Source organism: Talpa occidentalis, unplaced genomic scaffold, assembly GCF_014898055.3.
Source record: "Talpa occidentalis isolate TD23 unplaced genomic scaffold, MPIMG_talOcc4v2.1 talOcc4.8, whole genome shotgun sequence".
NCBI lineage: Eukaryota > Metazoa > Chordata > Mammalia > Eulipotyphla > Talpidae > Talpa > Talpa occidentalis.
The window spans coordinates 97910755-97935321 of record NW_023605194.1 but is presented as its reverse complement, the minus strand read 5'-3'; the positions used below and the strand labels follow the sequence as shown (position 1 = coordinate 97935321).

At 46.6% G+C, this 24567-nt stretch overlaps 1 protein-coding gene across 2 annotated transcripts in view; it reads right to left on the bottom strand.

Annotated features, from left to right (window-relative positions):
* Positions 1-8004: 8004 nt before the first annotated feature.
* The window catches only part of DPYSL2 (dihydropyrimidinase like 2), a 104581-nt gene continuing 88018 nt past the window's right edge, over positions 8005-24567 (bottom strand). For both annotated transcript variants that reach the window (XM_037497372.2, XM_037497373.2), the window contains exons 9-14: positions 18379-18535; positions 17759-17900; positions 15445-15615; positions 10792-10971; positions 9810-9975; positions 8005-8534 (exon numbers count right to left, since the gene is read on the bottom strand). In XM_037497372.2, coding sequence (XP_037353269.1) covers positions 8443-8534; positions 9810-9975; positions 10792-10971; positions 15445-15615; positions 17759-17900; positions 18379-18535 — 908 coding nt within the window. In that variant the 3' untranslated portion in view covers positions 8005-8442. The remainder of the gene's footprint in view (positions 8535-9809; positions 9976-10791; positions 10972-15444; positions 15616-17758; positions 17901-18378; positions 18536-24567) is intronic.

The window sequence follows — 24567 nt, the reverse complement described above, 5'->3', positions numbered from 1 at the left end:
CAAAGAGGTGGAACAGAACTCCCCACGACTTAACTGTGAAAATATATAGAGAGACTTCCTTCCACAGAGCACACAGTATGTAAGAAGGGACAAAAAAGTAGCTCAAGGAGACGCCTAAAAATCTCTGCCTCAAGAAGGCAATCAAGATTCGCATCAACAGTAATAACTCATGCTGACAGGACATCCCCTTGAGGTGATGTGATAGATGTGATACAATGAGAATCACCCTTGACCTCTGAGGCCTTCTTCCCTGAACCAGTAATCCCAGTCTAATCAAGAGAAAAACACAAACAAATCCCTATGTGGGGTTGCTCTTCAAAACACCTGACCAATACCTCTCAGAGCCTTCAGAGCATCAAAAACGAGGGAAAATTGAGAAATCCAAGTTACATCCAAGCAGAGCCGAAGGAGACATGACAACTAAATGTAAATTGGCATCCTAATTGGGATCCTCTATCAGAAGGGCTCTAGGTTAAAAACTAGAGAAATAGGAGTGAAGTATGGACTTTAGCTATGAATAATGGGTCGATACCAGTTCATTAAATGACAAATGTGCCGTACTTATATAAGATGGTCAAGACAGGGAAAACTGGTTTGGGGTGTATGGGAAATCTCTATACTATCACCACAATTTTTATGTAACTCTAAAGCTATTATAAAGTATAAAAATGTTATTTTTATGAAAGTACATGCGGGAATGAGATGCAGTTTGAGAACCAGTTTGGCCAGTCAGGTGTGCCCATGCAGAAAGAGAGCAGGACAGGGGAAAGGAAGAAGAGAAGTGGAGGAGAAAGACTCTAACTCAAAAGAGCTACCAGAGGAAATGAAAAGCCTAAATCCTATTGTTTGGTTGGCGAATTGACCACACAGCTGTAAACTCTTAGAAAACAGGTCGACTGTAGCAGGAAGAAGCCTTACTTGATGGAAGGACCTGAGACTGACCCCTACTAATCAAATTTTTTAGTGGCTAGACCCAGCTCCCCCTTTGTGTAAATAAGTAACTCTTTAAACCAGGAGTCACCCACTGGTCTCCACACAGACAGGTACAGACCCATATCCACACAAAGCTGGCTCGCGGCTGCTCAGGACTGGGTGAGCACACAGACTTGAGCACTGCGTTCTGCTCATTTTTCCAGCCTTTTCAAATACTCCGGAACGTCTTCTTGCACAGTTCGTACACTGCTGCCACCTAGTGGAAATGCTGTGCAACCTGCTCGAGCTGCAATTTTATTTAGAGCTACATTTTTATAGGCATGATTCCAAATCGCTCAACAACTGTGTCGACCAGAACTACCTGGTTTGACATTCGGGCAGATAAGGGCATGGCTAGAGCAAACAGGAGGCTCTTTTAAAGTGGAATTAAACTCTGAGAAGCAAGCAAGTGAAGGATCGTTCTTCTAGGAACCTGAAAGACAGGATGTCCACTCTGTAATGGGAGGAAGCTGAGTGGAGAAGAAAATGGAGACTGTAAATGAGAGAGGAAAAGCAGTGATCATTCCAGTGGAGTCTCCCCTGTGAACATTATAGCATTTCATCAAGTGGCCCCGTATCAAATTTGCAAATGAGTCACAAGGAACTGATATAAACTTCTTGGGAAATGAATAGCAGAACCAAAATTAAATATATATATTATAATATATTATTATATATTGATATATTATATATTATATTTATAATATATTATATTATATAATTATATATAAATACTAATATATTAAATATATTTATATATAAATAATATATTGTATATTATAATATATTATTATATTATTGTATATATATTTAGTGATATATTAATATATATTAATAATAAAATATATGTTGTATATATTATACATGTTATTAATAATATTGTATTAATATTGCTATATTATGTGTGTATATATATATAGATATATATATATAGAGAGAGAGAGAGATAGCTATAAAGGCTATCTGGTCACCTTGGTCCTAAAACAGTTTACATAAAAGTTTTAAGTTGAAGTATCAGCTAATGCCCTTGGAGAAAAACTGGGCCCGAGATCAAAACAGCTGAGGACATAGGTGCAAGGAAATTGAGGGAACTGGAAAGTTAAAGTATCTGCTGTGGAGTCCTAGTGGGGAACTAAGGCAATTCTAATAGATGACAATGAAGTCATGAGACTGAAGGTGTGGGCTTCAAAATGTGGGTGTCATGGATGTGGGTGCATAAGGCACAGAGTGGGAAATAGAGCTGGGACCTCCTCTCTCTGCATCTGGGCACAATCTTCCCGACAGAGCAGTGGGCTAGTCCCCTTCCTGGTTCTCTTAAGACAACGCACTCCCTGCCTACGTTTTGGGCTTTCTTGACGAGTAAGAAAGAGAAAGAGGACATGTCTCCAGCAGAGGGAGCACAACCCCAAAATTAAGTTCCCCTCTTAGAACTGGCTTCCCTGCGTACTCCGTCCTCTTAATGAGCCCCAGGGTTAAGGTGGCAAACATCAGAGTGAGAGCAAAAATCAAGTGAAATAACCATCAGAAATGGAAAGCCTCAATCTATAGTCCACTGCCTCCAGTCTCCTCTCTGGAGGAGCTGATTCTGCAGGACTCTGGACAGCAAAGCAATAAGCTCTCCCCACCTGCCCCTTCTCCCTTAAAAGGCCCACACTAGTGCCCTATCAACGGTCCCCGATGTCCCCAGAGCTGGAGATAATACTGAGAACAGTGGCCCTGGACGAGGTCATCGCCGGAGGAGTCCAGTCCACCTCTCTGACCTTCACTCCGTTCCAGCACACACGTGACTGGGTGCTGCCGTGGGTGAAGTCAGCGCGAGGACAGTGTGTGCGACTAGAGCAGCGATGAGGCTCAGCTGCCAAATCTAATCCCAAGAGCAATCTCAGCAGAACAAACTAATTGGACCATAAAACTTTATATACCATAGTGTTAGGTTTTCAAAGAGTGTTCCTTCTGAGAGCCCCTCATGTTCCACATGTCCTGGCTTGAGTGCGGGCCACATTCCTCACTGCTCGGAGCAGCCCCTGCCTCACCCCTGCCTGGCGGCACCAGCCCCCCTGCATAAACCTCCAAGTGACCATTCACTCCGTGTCTAGGTCCTTTGCTTCTTTTCAGAGTATTTTCCACAACATCACTTTATTCACTCTTTTAATAGCCTCATGAAAATTAATTACATACATGTGTACATTTTGTCTGTAAACACACACTTGTCATTTTCAAATAGTTACTGTCTTCCTAGACAACTTTTTTATTGTCTTCCTAAACAACTTTTCCCCTGGCTCTCAGCAAATTCTAGACCTCTCATTCTTACCTGGAGCCCTGACATCTCCAGGCACATGTTGGTTCCATGAGGCCTTTGTACACTTTTCTGCAAAATTCTTATTTTCCTCCACAGATCTACCATCTCTCTTTCCCCCGACACTTTTGTAAGCTTTCTTACAAGAGACAGCAGAATAATAGTGATTAAAAACATGGCCCCTGGGCCCGGACTGGTCCTGGTCCCAAGCACGTTGCTTAACTGTGCTTTTCTCTCACCCAGAGAGCAGACATTACAGTGCCTTCTTCTGGGTTGCTACGAAGATGGGCCTCCCTGGTGGCACAAGGGGTTAAGCACCGCACTATGAAGCAATCCACAGCCTCTGTAGTATGAGTTCGATCCCCGGCCAGCCAGGGAGCAACCCACATGGCAAAGCAGACCTCTCCTGTCTCGCCTGCTGCTCCCCTCAGCAGTGTATTTCGTCAGTCTGCCTGTTCTGTTCCCCACTGTCTCTGGTGAATCCTCTCACCCCCTGCATCTCTGGCCTGTACCCCAGCTCTTGTATGCATAAATAAATAAATCTTAAAAAAAAATAATTGAGGGGACTCAGTAGTGGCACAGGGGTTAAAGACAGCACTATCAATCTATGGACAGCCACTGCAGCATGAGTTCGATTACCAGTGGGCTAGGGAACAACCCACATGGTGCAGCAGACCTCTCCTGTCTCGCCCACTGCTCTGCTCAGCAGTGTATTTCAGTCAGTCTGCCTTTTCTGTTCCCCACTCTCTCTGGTGAATCCTCTCAACCCCTGCATCTTTGGCCTGTACCCCAGCTCTTGCATGCATAAATAAATCTTTAAATAAAAAAAACAAAGATGAACTGAGTTAATCCGTGTAATGCCTCGGCGTAAGGCCTGGCTCTTCATAAACACTACTATCATCCTACCATCATCGTGACCTTCTCAACAGTGTGATTAAAACAATGGATGCCATTGCTGGTGGCGAGAGCTGGGGTCTCTGTAGTCAACTAAAGACCTTCTCAGCCTCTGTCTTCATCTGATGATTTATTTCTATTTTAGGAGAAACACTGAGAACACTGTTTTCAACAGCTTCCTAGACTCCCTTTGGGTCCTCAACTCTGCCCCCCATCAGACTGACTGATGGCTTGTCCTTTCCGATTTGGTCATAAGCTGCCACAGACGTCAAGTAGATGACATCATCTTTATCTTGCACGGGGGGTCATGAAAGTCCACAGGAATGAAACAGTACATTCCCAATGTTATGTACTTCACCAGCAGCACTGTCAACGCTTAGCCCCAACTCAGCTGATGGGAAATGGAATGAGTGCATCAGAAAGTGGCCAGGAAATGTGACTTGTAACTCATCTATGTATCTGGCTCATTGTTGAGCCACATGGCTCCCATGGGGACCCTCTTTAGAGGCCACTCTCTGGCCATCTTCCAGCCATGCCCCTCCACAGCACGTTTATTAGATGACCTGTCCCCAACCCGAACCTGCGCTGCCCCTTCCAGGCCACCTTAGGAACCCGGGTCCCTGCAATTCCCTACTTAAATGGACCTGAGCTTCCTCCCAGACCCAGCTCTGTGCAGACTCATAGCCGATGTGGACACCCGTTGGCTGCCAGCTAGGGGCTGGGCGGAACTTGTACAACGGACTGCAATATCCACAGCGGGGGCATCAGGGCCAACTTGGTGTGGGATGAAGCCAGGGTAAGAGCAGGACGGGCTGTGGCCTAGGGTGTTGTTTTAATTCATAAGTCCCCCCAATGTCAGGCTGCAACAATTTGCACCCTCTTTGGTCAGACTGCACGTCCCTGGATCCAGTGCCCATACAGATAAGGGCTGGATACCGGCCAGTTCTAGAAATTCAATGTTCCTGCTACGGGGGGACCAGGAAATCTCTGTTCTTTCTGAGGAACCAACTAACTTGCTTAACTTCTGGTCACTCTAAATGTTTTAAGCCGCCACATTTCCTTTTTTGTATTTCTTGCCGGAACCATTAGTTGAGGCTCACAAGCTGACAAGCCCAAGGCGGGCATGTTGTACCAGCCCCACTCAGGCCTTATCTTATTTTTCCTACTTTTATTTTCCCTCCACTCAAACACTCTGTTTATGAAACAGAGCATATTGGTACAGTATATTTTTTTAAACCACCTCATATCCTGTTTGGACAAGATGGGACAGAAAACAAGAGACAGGGAAAGAAAAGGGCCACACTTCCCACGTGACAGGACCCAGGCGCCCAGCACACACTCTCCCGTCATCGTTTTCAGAGCACTAATGCCAGGGACCATTCGCAGGATGACGTGGGAGCCTGGCGTCAGTCCGCTGGGGCTGGCTCTCCCTGATGTGCATTCTTGGCACCTGGTTGTGGGTGGAAGCACAAGTGTTAGGTCCTAGGTTTCTGGAAGCTCCTACCTGGGCTCTGGATGCAGCTCAGAGCACCTTAGTCTCTACCTCCTGTGCCCTCAAGTTGCCTGAGGAGCTTCCAGGGAGAACTGTAAGGACACGGCGTGCAGGGTGGACACCACACAGCCTAAGGGTCCCACCTGTTCCCAGGTGCAAGCTGAAATTTACAACTCGACTGTGGATGGAGTCTACAAATTTCTGACACGTAACTCTGCCACGCAGAGCTCTGCTTAGAGTTAGGCCTCAGTGGCCTGAACAAAACCTGTGACACGCGATGAAAGCTCCTGAATAGGTACAGTCAGCAAAACGAGGCCCGGCGCCACCAACACTTGAGCTTAGCTGGAGAGCCGGCCCAATCAGTTGTTCCTTGAACAACTCAACACAGACACACCCCTGAAACAACCACATTTTGCTTTATTAGGTGTTCCATGGTAATATAACACAGAGTTCTGAAGGAATAATAAACACGAGACTTATTTTTTTTTTAACCATAATTATTTTGCCATTAAGACAGTGGTTACAGAAAAAAAAGGTACTCTTCTGGCTACACACATTATCAGCTTTAGCACTGAAAGTTCCTCCACTCATGGGTCACAATCACAATTCCAAGGATTAAAAACCATCTATTGTTAAATCCTACGCTGTTTTAGAGCATCAAGTCACTGCAGTTATTCAGTTCTGAGACGCTGCCCATTTATTTTAGCATTTACATATGACATTCATTTAACAGACACACAAAGCAAGCCAACAGGTAAACATGCTGACACAGCCTGCGGTAACCTTCAGGTTTGAAGTTGTTTTGAGAAAACAATCAAAATAACCAAAATCACCATGACCTGGTACAGGAAAAACAGGAAGACTCAAGTGAATACTGAAGAGCTGCAAGTGTTTCTTAGAATTGAAACAAAAAGGTTTTTTTTCCAACTTGTTCAAATTTCCTCTAAGTGCAGGTGAGAAAAAAGCAAATATATTAAGTTAACCAATTATTCTTTAAAAGTGCAATTTACTTTTAAAATAACAAATAAACAACAACAACAACAAAAAATACACCCCGATCATAACCCCAAAGGCAAAACGTGTGGAGAGACAAGTGTGATGAATAATGATCTTTTGTGTGTTATGCTTTACAAAAGCAGATTTGGTTTTTAAAAGCCTGCAAACATAACGTTGCTTAGCAGAACCTGTAAACACGTTTGGAAGGAAATGCAACACAGACTAGCAAGCAGAGGCACAAGCACAGAGGCAGCTCGTGGAAAGGGTCGCCGAGAGAGGGGAGGGAAGCAGACAGATCGGCTGTGGTCGCCAAGGACCACACATTTCCTTTGTAAGCTTTTCTCCCCACAACAGCCCCGACGTGATGGATCACTCATAGAAAGGGTTTTTCCTCTGGCAGAGTAAAATGGACTTTCACTTCCAAAGGATTTTCGGAGTTGAGAAGGGCTCCCCATATATTGCATTATGTCTTCTGAAATATGTGGACCAGAAAAAAGTGGATTTTCCCTCAAGGTGAGAAGCCCCTGTGTGATCTGGAATCCCAAAGGTACTTAGCAGAAAACAACAGGCCTTGGGGGACAGACTCCCACTAGCTCAATGCTTCTGAGCTGTGGCTGGCTAAGGCTGACTGGCTCCCTGAGGAGTGACAGGGTTTTTAGCCAGTTAGCACTGCACGGAGAAAAAACCTTCACATGCTGTCGCCTCAGGCTCCCAATTTCTCAGCACTACTGGAGGTCCAAATCTGGGCCCACATGTGGTAGGGGACTCGGCCCTTCCTGGTACTCGGGAGGCGTCACCAACTCAAACGCCTATCTTCATAATGCAAGTAGCACCAGTCCTGCAGGGACTAGGACAGAGTATTACCATGGTTGCCGTGACAAACTCGAATCCTTCCAGGCAGGTTCCTATGACCACAGTAAAATGGTAGACCTGATGGTTTGAAAAAAAAAAGACAGGGAAGGAGAGGAAAACAGCATCTTGGAGACAAGGGGTGGATGCCACAGAGAAAAAGTCGTGAAAATATTCATGAATGAGAAAGCAAGAGCAAGAGAGCAGAACAGAGGCAGAGAGAGAAAAAGAGACTCCTCCGAAGATGTAATCTGTAGCAAAATCTAGGCCAAAAAGAAAACTGCCCTTTCTCAACAGTTGGCCCAGAAGACAGTGGAATGGCATGTGGACATTTTGGAGCCTCTCGGGAGGGCTATGGTAAGTTTGCCAACCACCCTGAATCAGCTTGATGGTGACGTAATTGCATCATTAGGATGTCCAGTTCAAACCCTTGTATTAATATTGAATTAGGCTTTCCAATTTAGTATTAGGAAAAAAAAACTCTCCCCTCCCACCCACCCCTCCCAATCCCACAAAGAAAATTTTTTTAAAAATTAAAAAAAAAAAAAAAAAAAAAAAAAAAGGCAGCTCCGGACAATTCACTTTATCTCCCCCTCCCCCATGAAAAGGAAGATGGTAAGCACAACAGAGGCTGGAGATGAGAAACACCTTCCTTGTGATTTGCTTTGTTTCACATGTCTGAGTGTTGGATGCGGTTCCATGTATGGGGTTGGTGGATAGACTTGGGTGTGATATTCCTAAATGTATAGGGAAGTGGGTGAGCAAAATCAGTGACTCCAGGTGAGGGATGGAGTATGGGGACCCAAGAGGGAGCCCCATGAACTGGCTGCCCCACAGTAACTATCACAGGCTCTTTAAAAAAAAAAAAAAAAGGAAGGAAGAAAGTCTCAGAATGTCCTCAGGTGTCCCGTTCCCCATTCCCAACGGACTGCACCCCAGAGCTCTAGCCCAGGCTGGTGATGTTGGCACGGCCACCAGGGGGCGCCACGATGCGCTGGGTGGTGCGGCGGGGAATGTTGTCGTCTATCTGGGCACCTGCAGAGGGCAGAGTAGGAGGGTAAACATCAGTCATGAGTGTGGACAAGAGCTCCTGTTGAAACTGAAATAACACAGCTCAGAGCGCCAGGCCAGGCCCATGCTTTGTCCTCCCACACACCCTCCATGAAAGGTTAAGTGACACAAAAGGGAAGGGCCTCCGACAGTCAAAGAATCACAGACAGTATAAAACAGTCCTCGCAGACACTAGTTGGATACATTTCTTGACAAAGTCAAACTATACGTAAAATAAGGCCACTGGTTAGGCCTCTGACTTAAGACCGTACCCTGCCCTATTCAGTTAAGCTAGGGGGAGCTTCGCTGAAGACATAGCCGCCTCTCTCTGGCTTCCCTTCTAACCCTTCACATCCCCGGATAACCAACAGTATGAGTAGGGACTGTCCCTCTGACGCGATCGGCCTGATGATATCAGACAGCAAAGAAACTGCTATGCCCACTTCATTTCAAGGTTCATAGCTTCTAAGCTTTCTGAAAACTGGTCATCTGTATATGGAACATATGGTTACTTTCTAAAAGCTAGTACACCAGACAAGAGGACAAAATCTACCTGATAACTTCCCTTAACATGTCCCAGAAATTTGGAAACCTATCTATAGCCCAAGGAAAAAAGACTTCTAGTTATGGCCCAAAGGAAAGACTGAAAAATTTAAGTAAAGAAAGCTCTAAAATCTGGACTCTTTCCTCTCACCCTCCCCATCTACCTATTTTATCCAAGCAAGTAAATTAACTAGCAATTATCAGATAGCTCTGTTCTAAGCACTTTACATGCATATTAACTCGTTTAACCCCCACAAGGACCCCATGTGTGGATAAGATCTTTAAGCCCATTTTATAGATGAAGAAACTGAGGTAGCACTAATCTCCAGGCCACAAAGTTTAACTGTTGAATATCCAGGCCCCACAAGCTGAACTACTACAGTCCAGACTGTATATGCAGGGAGAAAAGTCCTGATATAATACAACAGTCTTCCTTCTGAGGGACATAATGCTCTGAAAAAATATCTTCTGGATAAGCTGAGTGTGACACGTAACATATGCATCACAGCTTTATATATGACAGAAACTGATGTCGAGATTCTAAACCCAACTGGCCATTTGCTGAGAAACAGATCTTTGGTGATATTAATATTTCCCACTTGGGGAAGAAGAGGAATATCATTCCTTTCTGTTTCTGCCCTTTTAGCAAAAGCTGTTCCAGACTTGCCAGCTCTGCTGAGTATGGTCCTGCAGAAATGGACCCTCACCAAACCGTACCAGACAAGCTGAATCCAGATTGGTGCAGGTTCCGGACAGGTGGGGCCTGCTGCTTGGCAGGAGATGTCTTAGCCGAGGATGCTGGAGTGACTGTCTTGGGTGTCACAGACACCTCACACACAGGTCCATCGTACAGGCCTCGAGGAACCCCTCTCAGCTCCGCCAGCTGCAAAACACAAAAGTCCCTTGACTCAGCCCCTCTTGACAGGAGACCCTGGTAACCCTTCGAAGGGGAAGGAACAGAAGCCGGGACAGGCCAAGGAGATCTGGAGATGGAGAGCTCTTCATAAGGACAGACAACGGCACAGGGCCAGTTCCCAGGAGGCCAGGCCAAAGCGCCTCCCAGGTAAGCCATGGGTAACTGGTCACTCTGTAAAAACTAACATTTCTCACTGATTTTTCCCTCAAGGCACTTCAACCTGTAGGAATCTCCAAAGGCGTTGTGAGGAAGAACGGGTATCACGTTCAAAATTTGCCCCCAAACTTTATTTCTAATTCCCCTCTCCCTTTAATTCCCTCCCAGCTCCATCCTTCCCTACCTCACAGTCCCCAAGCACCAGTGCTGTGGACTGTTTACCATGCCCTGCATACACTCTACACTTTCACACTCATGACATTCTCTCTACCTAATTCCTTTGCCTCCCTTCAACTTATCAAACTCCTACTTAAACTTCAAAACACTACTCAAAATGCCCTCTCACCATAACACTCTTCCCCATCACTCTGAAGCAGTGGTTCCATCCTTTAGACCACACCACATGCTTCACAGCACATACTAGGACCTTGCTTCATTCTGGGTGGCTGTGGACACACACCCAACTCCTTTGCTAGAATTCTGAAACCTGGGAATGAAAAGACCATGTTTCCTTTATCTCCGAATCCCCCATATTCATCTCAATATTCTGACCCAAAGTACTTAATAAGTGTTTACAGAAGCAAACTTACAAACAATTCAGATTGTGGTAAAGTCAGACCTACTCACCCTGCTCCTTGCTTTGATACGCTTGTAAACGAAATCAGGGAAAGGCTTCCGAGGGATGTAGCGCCCCGAGCCCTCGGTGACATGAAGAGTGCCATCCTCCAGGACAATCTTCCCCTGGCTGATGACCACCAGTGGAGAGCCACGGCACTCCATGCCTTCGAAGATGTTGTACTCGAGTGCCTGGAGGAGGGAGCACAGTTGAGGCCAAGCCCTGCCACCCAGGCGAGACCCTGTCTACCTGGCAGTGCCCGTGGCCTGACAGCATGTGGATGGAAAAGGGGGGGCAGGAGAAATCCCTGTGCCCACTGGCCACCCAGCAGACACTCAACCTGCTTCATGTCCCTGTCAAGAATACAGAATAATCATTTCTTACCTTTCAAAATTTGGAGGGAAAAAAAAGAACATTAAACAAAAAAATGGTATGTTAAAGTTCTTCTGGGTTTGTAGCTGCTACACAAGGAAAATGATTCTGCTGTATTAACAGTGACTTTATTCTCAATAACCCAAGCTCTAATCAGGTTAAAATTCAAAGACCTTCTCTGACCAAGTTCTAAATTTAGTCTTGAAATGGGCCTTCCATGAGCAGTGCCCAGTGGCTCGAGATTAGTTTTCCAATCTGTGAGTGATGTGGTTAAGTGCAGTCCCCAAATGAAAGGACTGCGGTAACTTAAGAGACGTGCCCTCGATAAAATGCTTGAGGTTTAATTTCCCAAACAACACAGCTATCTTTTTTGGTTTCAAGATTTTCGGGTGAGAGTGACATATCTGTGTGCCCTCTTGCAAAATATGGGTGGGTCTCTCTATGCATGAGAGTTTGCTGTTGAAGATCAAGGCTAAAAGGAAGAGTGCTGCAGTCGGCAATAAAAATGCCACGGGACCCATTCCCATTCCATAGCTTTGGCTCACCCAGGACCACTTCTCCAGATTCCAGAATGTTCTACACCCTGCGTGCCCCCTCCACCCCCGCAACACACTCAAAGAGCCTCCTCCTGTCAACCCCTGCACAGGCACAAATGACTAGAGCCAAGATAGGGGGGCTGGGTGTGAAGAAGTGGCTCAAAGCATAGAAAGCATCTCGGCTTCTGGGGAACTTCACACCAGGTGATCAGCACTAATAGAGCGAGTCTGTGAGCAGAGAGCTGTTAATAGCGCACTACAGCTCAGGATAACATCTGACATTAACTGCTAAGTACAGAAAAGCCCTGGCTGGCTCATCAGCTCAGTTGGTGTCAAAATGCAGCCGCTGTTGACTGAAAACAGCAATGAGGGGCTGTCAGCGTGGCTCTGAGACTCAAAGGAGTAACGTGGAAGCTACTATAGGAATGGGCTAGAGAGGCACCTCGAGAGGGAAGGGGACTCCACACATGGGTTTCTGGGGCTCACATGGTGTTCCCACATCATTCATCCAGTCAAGACACATCCCTGAAAACACAGTGTGTCTCAGAGCAGGTGGCGCTGTGAACCCACATCTTCCGGGGGATCTGGGCTTGCTATCCCCTGTGGCCTGAAGGATTATCACACAAAATCATCATACATTCAGTTCTCAGCCTGTGGATTTCTGGACCACACTGGAGGAGGAATCCAGACTACAAACTTGTGTGAGTTCTTACCAAAGCAGATGCTTTTGTCCTCTCTGCACTCAAAGTTGAGGCAGAGACCTGCCTACATGGCAGATACACACCTGATTTATCCCATACCAAGCACGAGCTCTGGCGGCACATAATGTTTTTATAGAGTCTCCTAGTAGATGCCATCTTGGATGTGTTTTCTATCATAGTGGTACACAGACTAAAGGAAGGTCTTAATATGGATGACAATGAGCTATGACAAACTCTAGTTGGCTTATGTGTGTGTGTATCTCAACAGATCACTTTAATCCTGTCTCAGAACTTAAATCCTGTCTCCATCTGCCTCCCTCTCAATGCTTAAGAGGCCAACACAAAAAACATCATCTGTGTATAGATTACCAGGAAAGAGAATTGATCTGTCAGCTCTGAAACAACCTATGAAAGGGCCTGTCTCATCCCTTAAGGGCTGGATCAAGCTCCACCTCTTCCATGTGACTCCTCTGACCAAGTCCTCGTGTGTCCTATTGGAATAATGGGGACAGGCCTGTACAGGTCACGAACCAGGCCCGCCACCCATCAGCTGTGTGACAGAGAGATGCCCCTTACATGCCTCTGAATCTCAGCTTCGTCCATCTTTCAGGGGGAACAGCCCAGGCTGCGGAAGTCAAGCCAGGATCAAAGGAAACAAAACGAAAGGGCCTGGACGAACTACTCAGCACAGGACAGACACTGAGGAAACATTCATTTATTCACCATCTGGTTTCCCATGGCATTTGCCCCAATAGGACGGCAAGTCCTTTAGTATCAAAGACATCGTAAGAAACATATGAACTGAAGATACTACGCAACGTTCGCTCCTACAAATGACTGGCCCTACGTGCCAAGAAGAGCTTTGGGCAGGTCCTATTTTTAAAAGATGAAGGAAGCTGGGCCATGACTCCATGTGACTTAAAATGAACAAGTCCAGTGGTCAGATAGGAGGTCAGGGTGTTCAGTGCCTCCCTGCAAGCCTCCCTTGAGGAAGGGAGCCCCCGTCACCCACCAGGTGTAGACGCTGTTCACCTACTTCCACATGCGCTCCCTAAAATTACTCGTCTGGCTGGATGCCTGGAAAATCCAAGCAGAGGCCGAGCGACAGGGTTGTCAGTAATAGTTAGCTAAATGTTCCAAATTAAAGCTAATTAGCCCATGGCAGGAAACACTGTATTATGTGGGAAAGCCTCTTATTTGTATCCTCTTGGATGATTAATGCGGCATAGGTGTGCTTCTTAAAACGGATAAGGACAGAAAAGAGTCACTTTGGGGGTCAGCATTCCTCTCACACACACAGGGCTGTCTAGAGGCAAAGGTTGGGCAGGCTACTGTTCTGGAAAGATTTGGGCGGTAGGACAGGCTCTGGAGGGCAGGCTTTGTCTTCTCAAATCTTCACTCCTCATCTTCTCTTCTTTCAGAGCTCCCAAACCAACTTCCCCAGCTAGGTCATAAGCAGCTTAAGTAATGAGCCCAGTTCCTCCTTTATATTATCTGGGGAAGGGACTCTGCACGGGAGGGGAGCACACTCCCCATCTGACTCTGACCAAGAGGATGCATACGCAGCCTGGCAGGGAAGAACCCCAGACAATTTTGGATTCTAATTCTGGCTCTGCCGCAAAATAGCTATGTAACGTTAGACTGGTCACTTAAGCTCGCTAAGCCTCCATTTATTTATCTTCCCAAGAGGGATATAATGATACCATTCCTTTATTGAGAAGACCAAATGAAAGAGTAAATGGAAATGTGATGTACATGCATATGACTAGGTAGGTTCACTGAGCAGGACCCTAGGACTCCTGCCTGGACAGAAGCCGTTCTGAACCCCTGGAGGTTGCGTTCCAAGTTACAAGTCAGTGTGACAGATGGCTAAGCCAGCCAGGGAGGAAGGAGGGAAGAAGCCAGCTACAAGTACTGAGATTTGAGCAGCCTTCGCAGAAGATACTCGTCCTCCCAGCACACGTAGGCACCGGCCAAGCTAGAGGTGAGCCCAAATAGGAGAAAGACTGGGAAGCAGCAAAAGGTCCAGGGCGATCCTTGAGAAATGCCAGAAGTCCTGCCCTGACACCATTCATGGGGGAGACATCAGTACTTGGGGCCCTGGCTATCAGGGTGGGTAGCCTGGAATCAGAGACCATACTAAGCCAGGCTTCCATGTAGAACTTCATTGAAAAATCCTCAAAATTGCATTTCAAGATTCCTGAGTTTCTGACATAAAATTCATCTGTCCTAAACTTACCATTTCCTTTTCAAAGCTCTCCCTTTGTCCATGTTCTTTCAATATTTCCTATCTATAAATACACAGACCACTTTTTCTATGATGAATCGATGGTGTCTAATACATCTGCAAAATGTCTACTGACCTCAGAGAATCACAAGACACTCAGAGACTGACCTCGTCTAGATCCTCAGCTCATGAGACACAGCACAAAGTCACTTGCCCAGGGTCCCGTTACCAGGACAGAGCACCCCTAAGTTCTGGAGTCTAGGCCAAGAAGGAAGAGAGAGTCCAAACCTGCAGATCCTAAAGCCATGAACAGAACAGCTGCTGGGCATATGATTTCTATTTGGGAAACAGTCAAAGTCAATTCATCCCTTTCGGACAGTAGGACCATGTCATGCAGGTATCTGCACAGCCACACTGAACAGGAGAAAACAAACAGTGGCTTCAAGTACCCAGCAGGCATCACAGGAGGGGGCATTTGCAGGTTCTACTGTATGTTCTTACACTAAACACTGCCAAGAGTAGTGTTGTACTGTACTACTGAAATGAAATGGTGCCTGGCTTCTAGAAGGCTCTGAAGGTCTATAGACTAAGATCTTATACAGAGGCCATGGCACCCAATAATGATAATAAAAGCAACAGTCTTACTGATCTCACTAAAGAAAAAGAAATAGTTATTTTTCTCAGTAAATTGCAAGTTATATCCTGGAGGAAAGGTGATGGCTATCATACCGAGTTCTCTTCATAAACCCTGGGGATTCTCCCCCACCTGCATCTCTTTCTGTGGCTGTAATTCATTTTAATTGGGTCTGCACGGTCACCAGAACTTACACTGTTGTGGGTCTTGGCAGAGATGGTTTTAACACTGTCAGGGTCCCAGATGACCAGGTCAGCATCGGAGCCCACAGCAATGCGGCCTTTCCGGGGGTAAAGGTTAAAGACTTTAGCCGCATTGGTGCTGGTCACTGCCACAAACTGGTTCTCATCCATCTTCCCAGTGACCTAGGAGTTAACACACAACAGTAGATTGAAGGATAGAACACTATTTAGCAATGAAAAGGAACAAATGTTTGCTACACATAACTTAGACGGGTGTCGAGGGTGTTATACTGAGTGAGAAAGAACAATCTCAAAAGGCCCCATATTGGGTGATTCATTTATGGAACAGTGTATAAGTTTCATTTGCATCGTGTAGCATTCATTTATATAAGCTTCCAAAATAACAGTGACAGAGATAGATAACAGACTAGCAGCGAGGTAGCGACCCTACCAGGGGCTAGGAGGTAGGTGTGTCTATAAAGAGGAAGCATTGGAGGGCCTTCATGGTGAGAAAGGAGATCTGCATCTTGCTTATGGTGGTATTTACATGAATCTACATGTAACAAAGTGACAAAGAATAAGAGATACACAATGTGCCATCTTCAACCTCCCAGCTTTGCTCTCATGCTTGATTATGGAAGATGTAACAATGGGAGAACTGGATGAAGGGCACACAGGATCTTTAAATCCTACATTGAAATTTCCTTGGAACCTCTATTTCAAAATGAAGATTTAAAAAATAAAGTGGAAGAGAATGTAATGCCTCTTCAGAAAGCATCATCTGGTTTGATGGCTGTTCTTTTCAAAATCACAGGCACAGATCCAGGCTCCTACCCGAGCCCACCGAAAAGGCTCAGTCCTGCACCTGGCTTTCCACAATACGCCCCAGGGGCCAATCACAGCACCTGGCACCCTTCCCTGCAGCTTCCATCTCTGTCACTAGTGTTTCACTTCCCTTAAATGCAGAATTTGAGGAAATGACTGTATAGATGACTTAAACCCACTCAAAATGCAGTAGAAAAATGAGCCATGGTATGGAGAATGAGAACAGGCAAATGGCATAAAGCATCTGAAAAAAAAATTCACTCTAAATCTGAGTAATTGAAGGGATTAAATGTAAAACAATGAGCCACTGAATTCAACAAACGAGCAAGACTTTTGCTTTGTGCTGATCACATCAATTTGAACCTGGTAGAAAAGCTGGGCAATGCCCTATGCTGCTGGATAACTGCTAGACTCTTGCTGGGGGAACTTACATGTCGAAAGTCTTAATGATACCTATATCATTTGACCCAGTAATGCCACCTTAGAGATATCTTTCTACAATAATTAAAGATGGGTCCAAGGAAGACTCTACAAGGATGCTCCCAATATAAAAAATCAGAAACAATACAAATATCCATCCAAAGAATTACTCATGGATTATGGTTCAACATTAAGATGGAATAGTCTGCTATTAAAAACTATGCTTTTAAAATATATTGAAAGATGTAGAGACTTTTTTGATACATTGTTTAAAAAAAAAAAACAGGCCACAAACTCAAACAGTGTGCATAGTGCTGATGTTATTTACACTCACGCATCATTTGCACACACAGGTACTCTTGCACTAGTAAAAAATGGAAAGGCAGTGGCCAAAATGTTAACTGTAATTCTATCAAAAAGATGGTGTTATGAGTGACTGTTTACTTCCTCATTCTTTTTGGAATAAGGACATATTGTTTATATGATCTAAAAATTTCATTAAGAAACAGAAAATCGGCCTCCCCGGTGGCGCAGCGGTTGAGCGCTGGGTTGCGAAGCTGCCCACAGCCTCTGCAGCGCCAGTTCGATCCCCGGCTACTCCCCGGCCACTGGAGGAGGGTCCCGCATGGCGCGTAGACCTCTCCTGCCGCCCGCTGCTCCCCTCAGCAGTGTACTTCGGTCCTTCTGCCTGCTCTGCTCCCCGCTCTGGCTCTGGTGCATTCTCTCACCCTCCCGTGCTTCTGACTGTACCCAGTGCTTGTATAAATAAATAAATATAAATAAATCTTTAAAAAAAAAAAAAGAAACAGAAAATCTGTTGTGTTTTAAAATGTCAAAAATGAAAAGCCCAAGACTATGTTTTATCTATGGATCTGCTAATCCGTACATGGTAATAAGAAGAAATATGACCTACATAGTTAGGGAGGAAATAAAAGGAAATGATCTATAAGAGTGGTCAACCAAGAGCCAGTTTCTAGCGTGCTCTCAATTGCCATCTCAAGGTCTTCATGAGACTCGTGGTCCTCAGATGAGGAAATGGGAACTCTGAGACCCACCCATGAGTAAGCCCCCGACTCCTCACCACAGCCTTGTCCCAGATGATGGACATCCTCTCCTCGGTGCCATTGGTGCCTTCAGGGATCAGGGTGAAGTTGTCCTTTCCTACAGCTTTCTGGGCAGTGTTGAAAGTACAATGGGCACTGCCAGTGACCTGGAGATCTCCGCTGGAAGGAAAACACAACTGACTTTTAACTCATCTTTGACGTCAGTCATCCCTGAACATACACTCTTAATGTGCCTAGTTATTGGAAGCTTTTGAAGCAGCCCATCTTTCCCACAGGAGATGGCAAAAATTGGGAAAAGTATTGCAAGATACGGAAGTTTCATTATAACTGTTATTATTATTATAATTTGGTGAGGTGTCTTATGGGTGACAGCAGGGCACCACAGCAGAATCCTACTGATCGTTCATCCTCTTTGGTTAACTTTCAAGACGGCGCTGGCTTGTATTTGGATGCTGGCTTGTATTTGGAAATCCTGCTCACACCGGCACCAGAGTGACAATCCCAGACTATTCACCAGTCTGAGCTTAGAGAACAACTATCTGCAGACCTGCTCAGTTACCATGTTGTAATTTGCCAGGTCAGCTTGGTCTGAGGAAAGGCTAAAAACAGAACACGTGAACCAGTCCCCAGGACTCACCAGGACAGCAAGGAGTTCAGGAAGTCCGGAGTAGTCGGGTCGGGGCTCAGGGGTGGGGAGGTGACAAAAGCTGCAGCCTTGGCCCAGTTCTTGCTCCAGTAGTGAGAGCCATCCGTTCCCAAGCTGGCGGTGATGGGCTCGCCGTACACCACAGTTCCTGACAAACAGGACAACAAGGCTGAGCATGGTGCAAGCACAGGACGAAGACCATCCACTGGGGTCACTGCTTGCCAGGCAGCACACCCGGGGTTCTCCAAAGAAAGTGCCAGAGTCATGTCACAGGTGAGGAACTCACACTTGGGAAGGTCCGATAACTCAGCCAGCCAAAGTCACCCATCCAACACATGCGCCCTAGGATCTCAGCTTTGACCCTGCTCTTCTTGCTCAATAAGCTCTCTCACAAGGTGATTTCAAGAATCTGCAAGGATTTCCACAATGTGAACAATCTGCACCTCAGGTAACTTTGAAGCTCCCAGTCACTGTGCTGTCTAGACTCTTATTTTGGGGTGACCCATGATGCCTCAAACTTGTGCCCCCCATTTCTCCCACCACCACCACCACTTTTCCCCTCCCAGTGTCTACATAAGTGGCTTAAAGTGTTTGCAGCTAATTCACTGCCCTCCAGAGCAGCCCAAACAATAGCCTGGGTCACCAGTCACCACGGAAAAGGACTGGCCCTTGAGAGGAGCCTGATTCGCAGCTGACTTTGTCAGAATAAGAAATAAAGGGTTGCAATGGTTACACTGAGACTTCAGAGCTCCCAGAGGCTTAGTCTAATTCAATTAATACTTTGTCCAAGAATTTCAATTCCCTGATACTCAAAGCATGTCCTCCTTTCTATCTATTCAGGTGCAAGCCAGAAAGCTGGGGATCATTGATATGCATTGAATTTGCTGCCTTAAATTCATCCTTTTCTTTCCATTCCATATGCCTTTCCCTTTTATCAAACCTTCACCCTTTCTCCCCAGCTCATTCCAACAGCACCTCCCAAATAGAGTTTAGATTTTTTTCTGCTTTCCCAAACGTCTTCCCTCCCTCTGTATTCATCCTCCATGACTTTCAGAGCGAGCTTCCTAAAACATAATCATCCCATGCTGTCCTCTTGCCTAAAATCCTAAGGAGCTCACTGATCTTCAGAAATGGAAACAAACTCCTCACTGAAGCATCAAATGCCTTCGCTATTCACCCTCAAATCTGATCTTTCTTTAACATGGGTTAAAACTCGGGCCTCCCCTGGTGGCACAGGCATTTGAGCGCAGCGCTGTGAAGGCGCCCACAGCCTCTGCAGCGCCGGTTCGATTCCCGGCCGCCAGCGAGGGTCCCACATGGCGCGGCAGACCTCTCCTGTCGCGCCCGCTGTTCCACTCAGCAGTGTATTTCGTCAGCCTGCCTGTTCTGTTCTCTGCTCTGTCTCTGGTGAATCCTCTCACCCTCCTGAGCATCTGGCCTGTACCCCGGTTCTTGTGTAAATAAATAAATCTTTAAAAAAAAAACATGGGTTAAAACTCAACCCAGGCAGAACACACACCATCCATGTGAGAATCCCAACCTGGGCTGAGATCATCACCCAGTTCTGCAATCTTTGATTGCCCACTAGATGGAGATACACCATAGATGAAGACACCCTGCCTGCACATAGTAGGGACTCAATAAATGGGTTCAATTGAGGAGTCTAGTATCTTATTAAGGGCATCGGAGCTGCAGTTTGACCTCAGGGCAGCCTTACCACGGCAGGCACTCACCTCCGCTCACCTTCCCATCACAGAGAAGGGGGGCCCACCCCCACAGTGGGCCAGCCAAGCAGTCTGCATTTCTCCAAATACAGGGCACTCAAGGCCAAACACTTCCCAGGCAGGAATGTCTCCTTTCCTCTCTATTGCCTTCTCCAGGGCCTTATCTGTTGATAATACACCGCATCACCCTCTCTGCTGCAGCGGCTGCTAGGAGGACTGGCTCTGGCTGCTAGGAGGACTGGCTCCGGCTGCTAGGACTGGCTCCAAGGAGCTGCCCCCTCAGCTCAGGAATTTCACAAAGGAGTCGCTGTCAGCAAAAGGGAGCTTAAAGCACAGCAGGCCACTCCCTTGGGGAAATCACTAACAATCCCAAGACCCAGGGGAAGCCACACCCAGAAGGAAGCCCCCAGGATGAAGGGCCAGTGTTTAGAAGCATCTAGAAGGTCCCCTGAGTCCCAGACCTATTCAAAGCTTCCAGGCTGCACTAACCGCTCCCACTCTTCCCAAAGTGGAAAAATACTGCATAATGAGAAGGCCTGGGTGCTGCCAACTATGTTTATGAAACACAAATGCTAGGCACGTCCAGGCTGGGCAGCGCTCGGCTCTCAGGGGACCTCTGCTCCCAGCCGTAGTTTCAGCACCAGCCTGAACTGGCTGAGCTGAGAGCAAACTCTTCTGGTTGGGTGGGGCCTGGGGGTCCTGCAGGCTACATCCAAGCACAATAATGAGGTCTGTGCACACCATTACAAAAGCAAAGGATCTGTAAGCCCTAAGGATTCCCTGGTTTTGTCAACATGAAATGCTCTAGCAGCAGACTGCTTGGAGAAAAAGAATGGCTTGGCCAGTGTGGAAAACTCTTGGACAAATAGAAAATCTCCTCACTTTCATATAAGTTGCCCCTACCCTCTCCCTGAATCTGTTCTTCAGTCCTGCCTTTGGAAACTTCAGCAGGGACCAACCTGAACTTGGGACAAGTCCTGAATGTTACTGACTGGTTTTCATTTCCCTCTGAGAAACACAACTCAGGCTAGGGTGGGGAGCTGGACCCCCAGAGAGGGGCCAAGGTCTTCTCCTTGCACAGGGCCACAGATCACACCCCCAGGGATGAACTTGGCCCTCAGCCTCCGGAGAACCCAGAGTCGGATCAGTGTCTGAGGCCACTGCTGAGCAGACCTGCTGCCTTAGCCCAAGTCAGACCAAGCCCACCTTAGAACAGGACTCCTGGGCCAGGATCAAGCAAAGGTGGGTCCTCTGGGAGAGGCAGGGAGCATCTTGCGTCTCGTTTCTGCTTTGCTTTGTTCAAACTCCAAGGGATTCAGACATCCTTGTCTTTCTGGTTTCTTTTTCTTCAGTCCCCAAAGGCAGAGACTGAATGGAGTTGAACCATCATTAAGAGGGAATGTGGGTCCACGGGGCGGGGGGCTAGGGGGGGTTACTGCTTCCTGGCACCCTCGGCCTGGACTCTCCCCGGGATACCTTTCCGCATCTTATCAACACTGCACCTGAGGAACCTTTCTTGACCAGCTTCTTTCTGGAGCTCAGTCAGCCACAGACACCACTGAACTGAGCACCAGAAATAATTACCACTAATAATAATAAACCACGGAATAGGCTTAATCAGCCTTTCTGCACTTCTGTAAACACTGCTGATGCTTTCTTGGCGGCAGTGAGACCTTTGCGATTTTTTTCTCCAGGGAAAGTCTAAACTGAAGGAGGTGACCCCAAGGCAGCCTTTGGCAGACTCACTAGGAAGGCCGGAAGTGTAGGGGCCTGAGGTGGTGTTTATTCACAAGGGGCTGGGGCCCAAGTACATTCAGGACAAATAAATTAAAGGCAGGGGTGTAGAAATGTTTGACAGCTCCCGGCGCTGAGTTAGTCATTCACCATGAATGAGAGGCAGGAGGACAAATCTTGAGGAGAAACAATGGAAAATCATACATGTATATTCTGAAACAACCACAAAAACAGTGAAAAACATATCAGGGTGCACGCAGGCATACACACACACACACACACACATACTCCCTTTTCTCAGAGAGCCCAGGCCAGAAATAACTGCCTGGGCCTGTCCATGGAGAGCCCTGTCAGATCTTGATATTTTGTAGATTCTACAAAAACATAATCTGAACAGTTTCAGAATCGATTCTCTAATCTAAGAGGCACCAATGATTCCAAGAGCAGCAATGACAAAGCACTTGCAGTACGCCACCAGAGAGGCACTAAACATACCCCAGGACACCCCTACTCAAATATTTTTAAGAGGCACAGCTCTGGAATATTCTTATTTTAAGTGAGTGTAATGAGGTTGACTGGATGTTCCCAATGATGCCGGGCAAGGGAAATGAGTGCAGAGATTCAAATTACCACCTTGGGCATCACAGCGATGACCCAAAGTTTCTGTCTCCCTGAGAGAAATACTCATCTCCAATAGCCTCCAAGTGGAGATGGCGCAAAGCCCAGCGCCGCATCTCTTCCTGTAAGGGCTGCATTACAGCACAAACTGAATTCCAACTTCAGAGAGTGCCTGCCCTTCAAGGGCAGGCATCGATCAGGAAAGGAATTCTACCTCCAGACAGCCTGTCCCTGTCGACCGGAGCAGCAACATCCACTCAGCCCAGAGGCTGCAGCCAGCTGGCCTCCCCACAGATTTGACTCCAATGGCCATAGTGCATGAGCCAATCCCCTAAGATCTTGATTGACTGACAGGTGGGCAGAAAGGTAGGCAAGAAGTTAGGCAAGTAACGAGTGAGAAAATTATGTGATATTGGTTCTTTTTTGCTTCTCCTTCTCTGGAGCGCCCTAACACAGATTTTGTTGAAATCTTATGACTCATAAGCCAATCCTTATACCACTCTGATTCAAGATCACCCGGCTGTTTGTTAGCTTAACGCAAAGCCCTCATCCCCAAGGTGGGGTGGTCTTCAGGGCCCAAGACCTTGCACTTTGCTTTATGCCCAAACCATTTCTATTGAACGCCAGAGCACAGGAAGTCTTGTCTCAAGTTTGGGTTCCCAGGATTTTATGTCTCTCAGCAGCCTCATCTGTTCTGAGTGTTTCCACCTCTGTGTTACGGTGGAGGTGGGTTTCCTCCTCCTTCTCCTCCTCCTCCTGCTTCCACACCACAGAAATCTCCACATTGGACCCAAAGTGCTCAGAGCAGGGGCCAGGAATCAGGACCCAAGGGCTCTCTTTCCCACAGCTGAATTATCTGGGGTAAGCTATTCAATTTCCACGTTTCAGAGTCTCTTCCAACATATGAACCTATTAAACTGATCAATGTCTAAGTTCTCTCAAAGAGAAAAACCATCCAAGGAATTCTGGTCCTGGCAGTTTTTTCATCTGCTCGTCCGCAGGGTGGGCTGGCGAGCAGCTGTCCCGCTGAAGGCACAGAACAGGGCGGTAGCATGTTCTCGGGGAAGGCCAGCTGCTGGGGCTCGTGCAATCTTCCTCATTTAATGAAAGTGATTATCTCACATGCTCACTTGCCTAGCACCTGCTGTCTTAGACTCAGGACCACAAGAGGGGTATCTGGGTGGGGAGCATATGGGGATGCACAAGGGAAGAAGACACAAGATGCTGATTTTCTAGCAGCACAAGGGTAGAGGAATGCTGACTCCTCCACAGCCTGATGCCCTGAGACAGGCAGCGTATATGTGAACAGGGGCTCTCTCCTCTGTTCTGCCGCGGTTGGCTTGTAGCACTGTGGTAACTGCCGATTTCCCATGTGACTTTGCACCAAGTGTTCTCCTCAACCCCCACTTAGGAAGCTTGAATTTGGAAAACAAACCTCTGTTTTTAAAGTATGCTACGCTGAATGTTTAATAATATTAAAATTGTTAGAAATGCATCCTTAACTTTTGGTTTATTATCATCTAGTTACACTATAATTGTAAAGTAAATCAAGTAAGCAAACCCCTATTTTCCCCTTTTCAGACACCGTGCTACATTCCATGACAGCAGTGACTGGTGTTGGGTGCCAACGTTGATCCCCGTCATGAAATGTGTGCCTGGGTAACAGAGGGCCCAGGAGAAGGAGGGCTTCCAACAGAATCATGTAGAGTATCTCCTAAAAACACAGCGCAAAACTGATTCTGAATAGATGATGTTATTTTGAAGACTGGTCCTTATTTCAAAAAAGCAATTCCTCCCAGCTGCCAGCAGAGGGCAGGTTTCCAAGGAGATGGCAAAGCAGCAACCATCTGGGCAAAGCCCAAGGATTGAGGCCCCAGCGCGGCTCCAGGGAACAAGGACAAGGAATCGCCGGGTCTGTCTGGAAGCCATCAGCTCTCGGGACACGCTGACTCACTTGTCATTGAGCAATTTGTTCCAGGTCTCGCACCAAATTTCAGGAGTAAAAAAAATCCTACAGTCCTTATCCACGTGGATCACATCCCACAGAGAACTAGACCCAACCGTGGAGGTCAAATAGCACGTTACCGACAAGAAAGACAGAGAT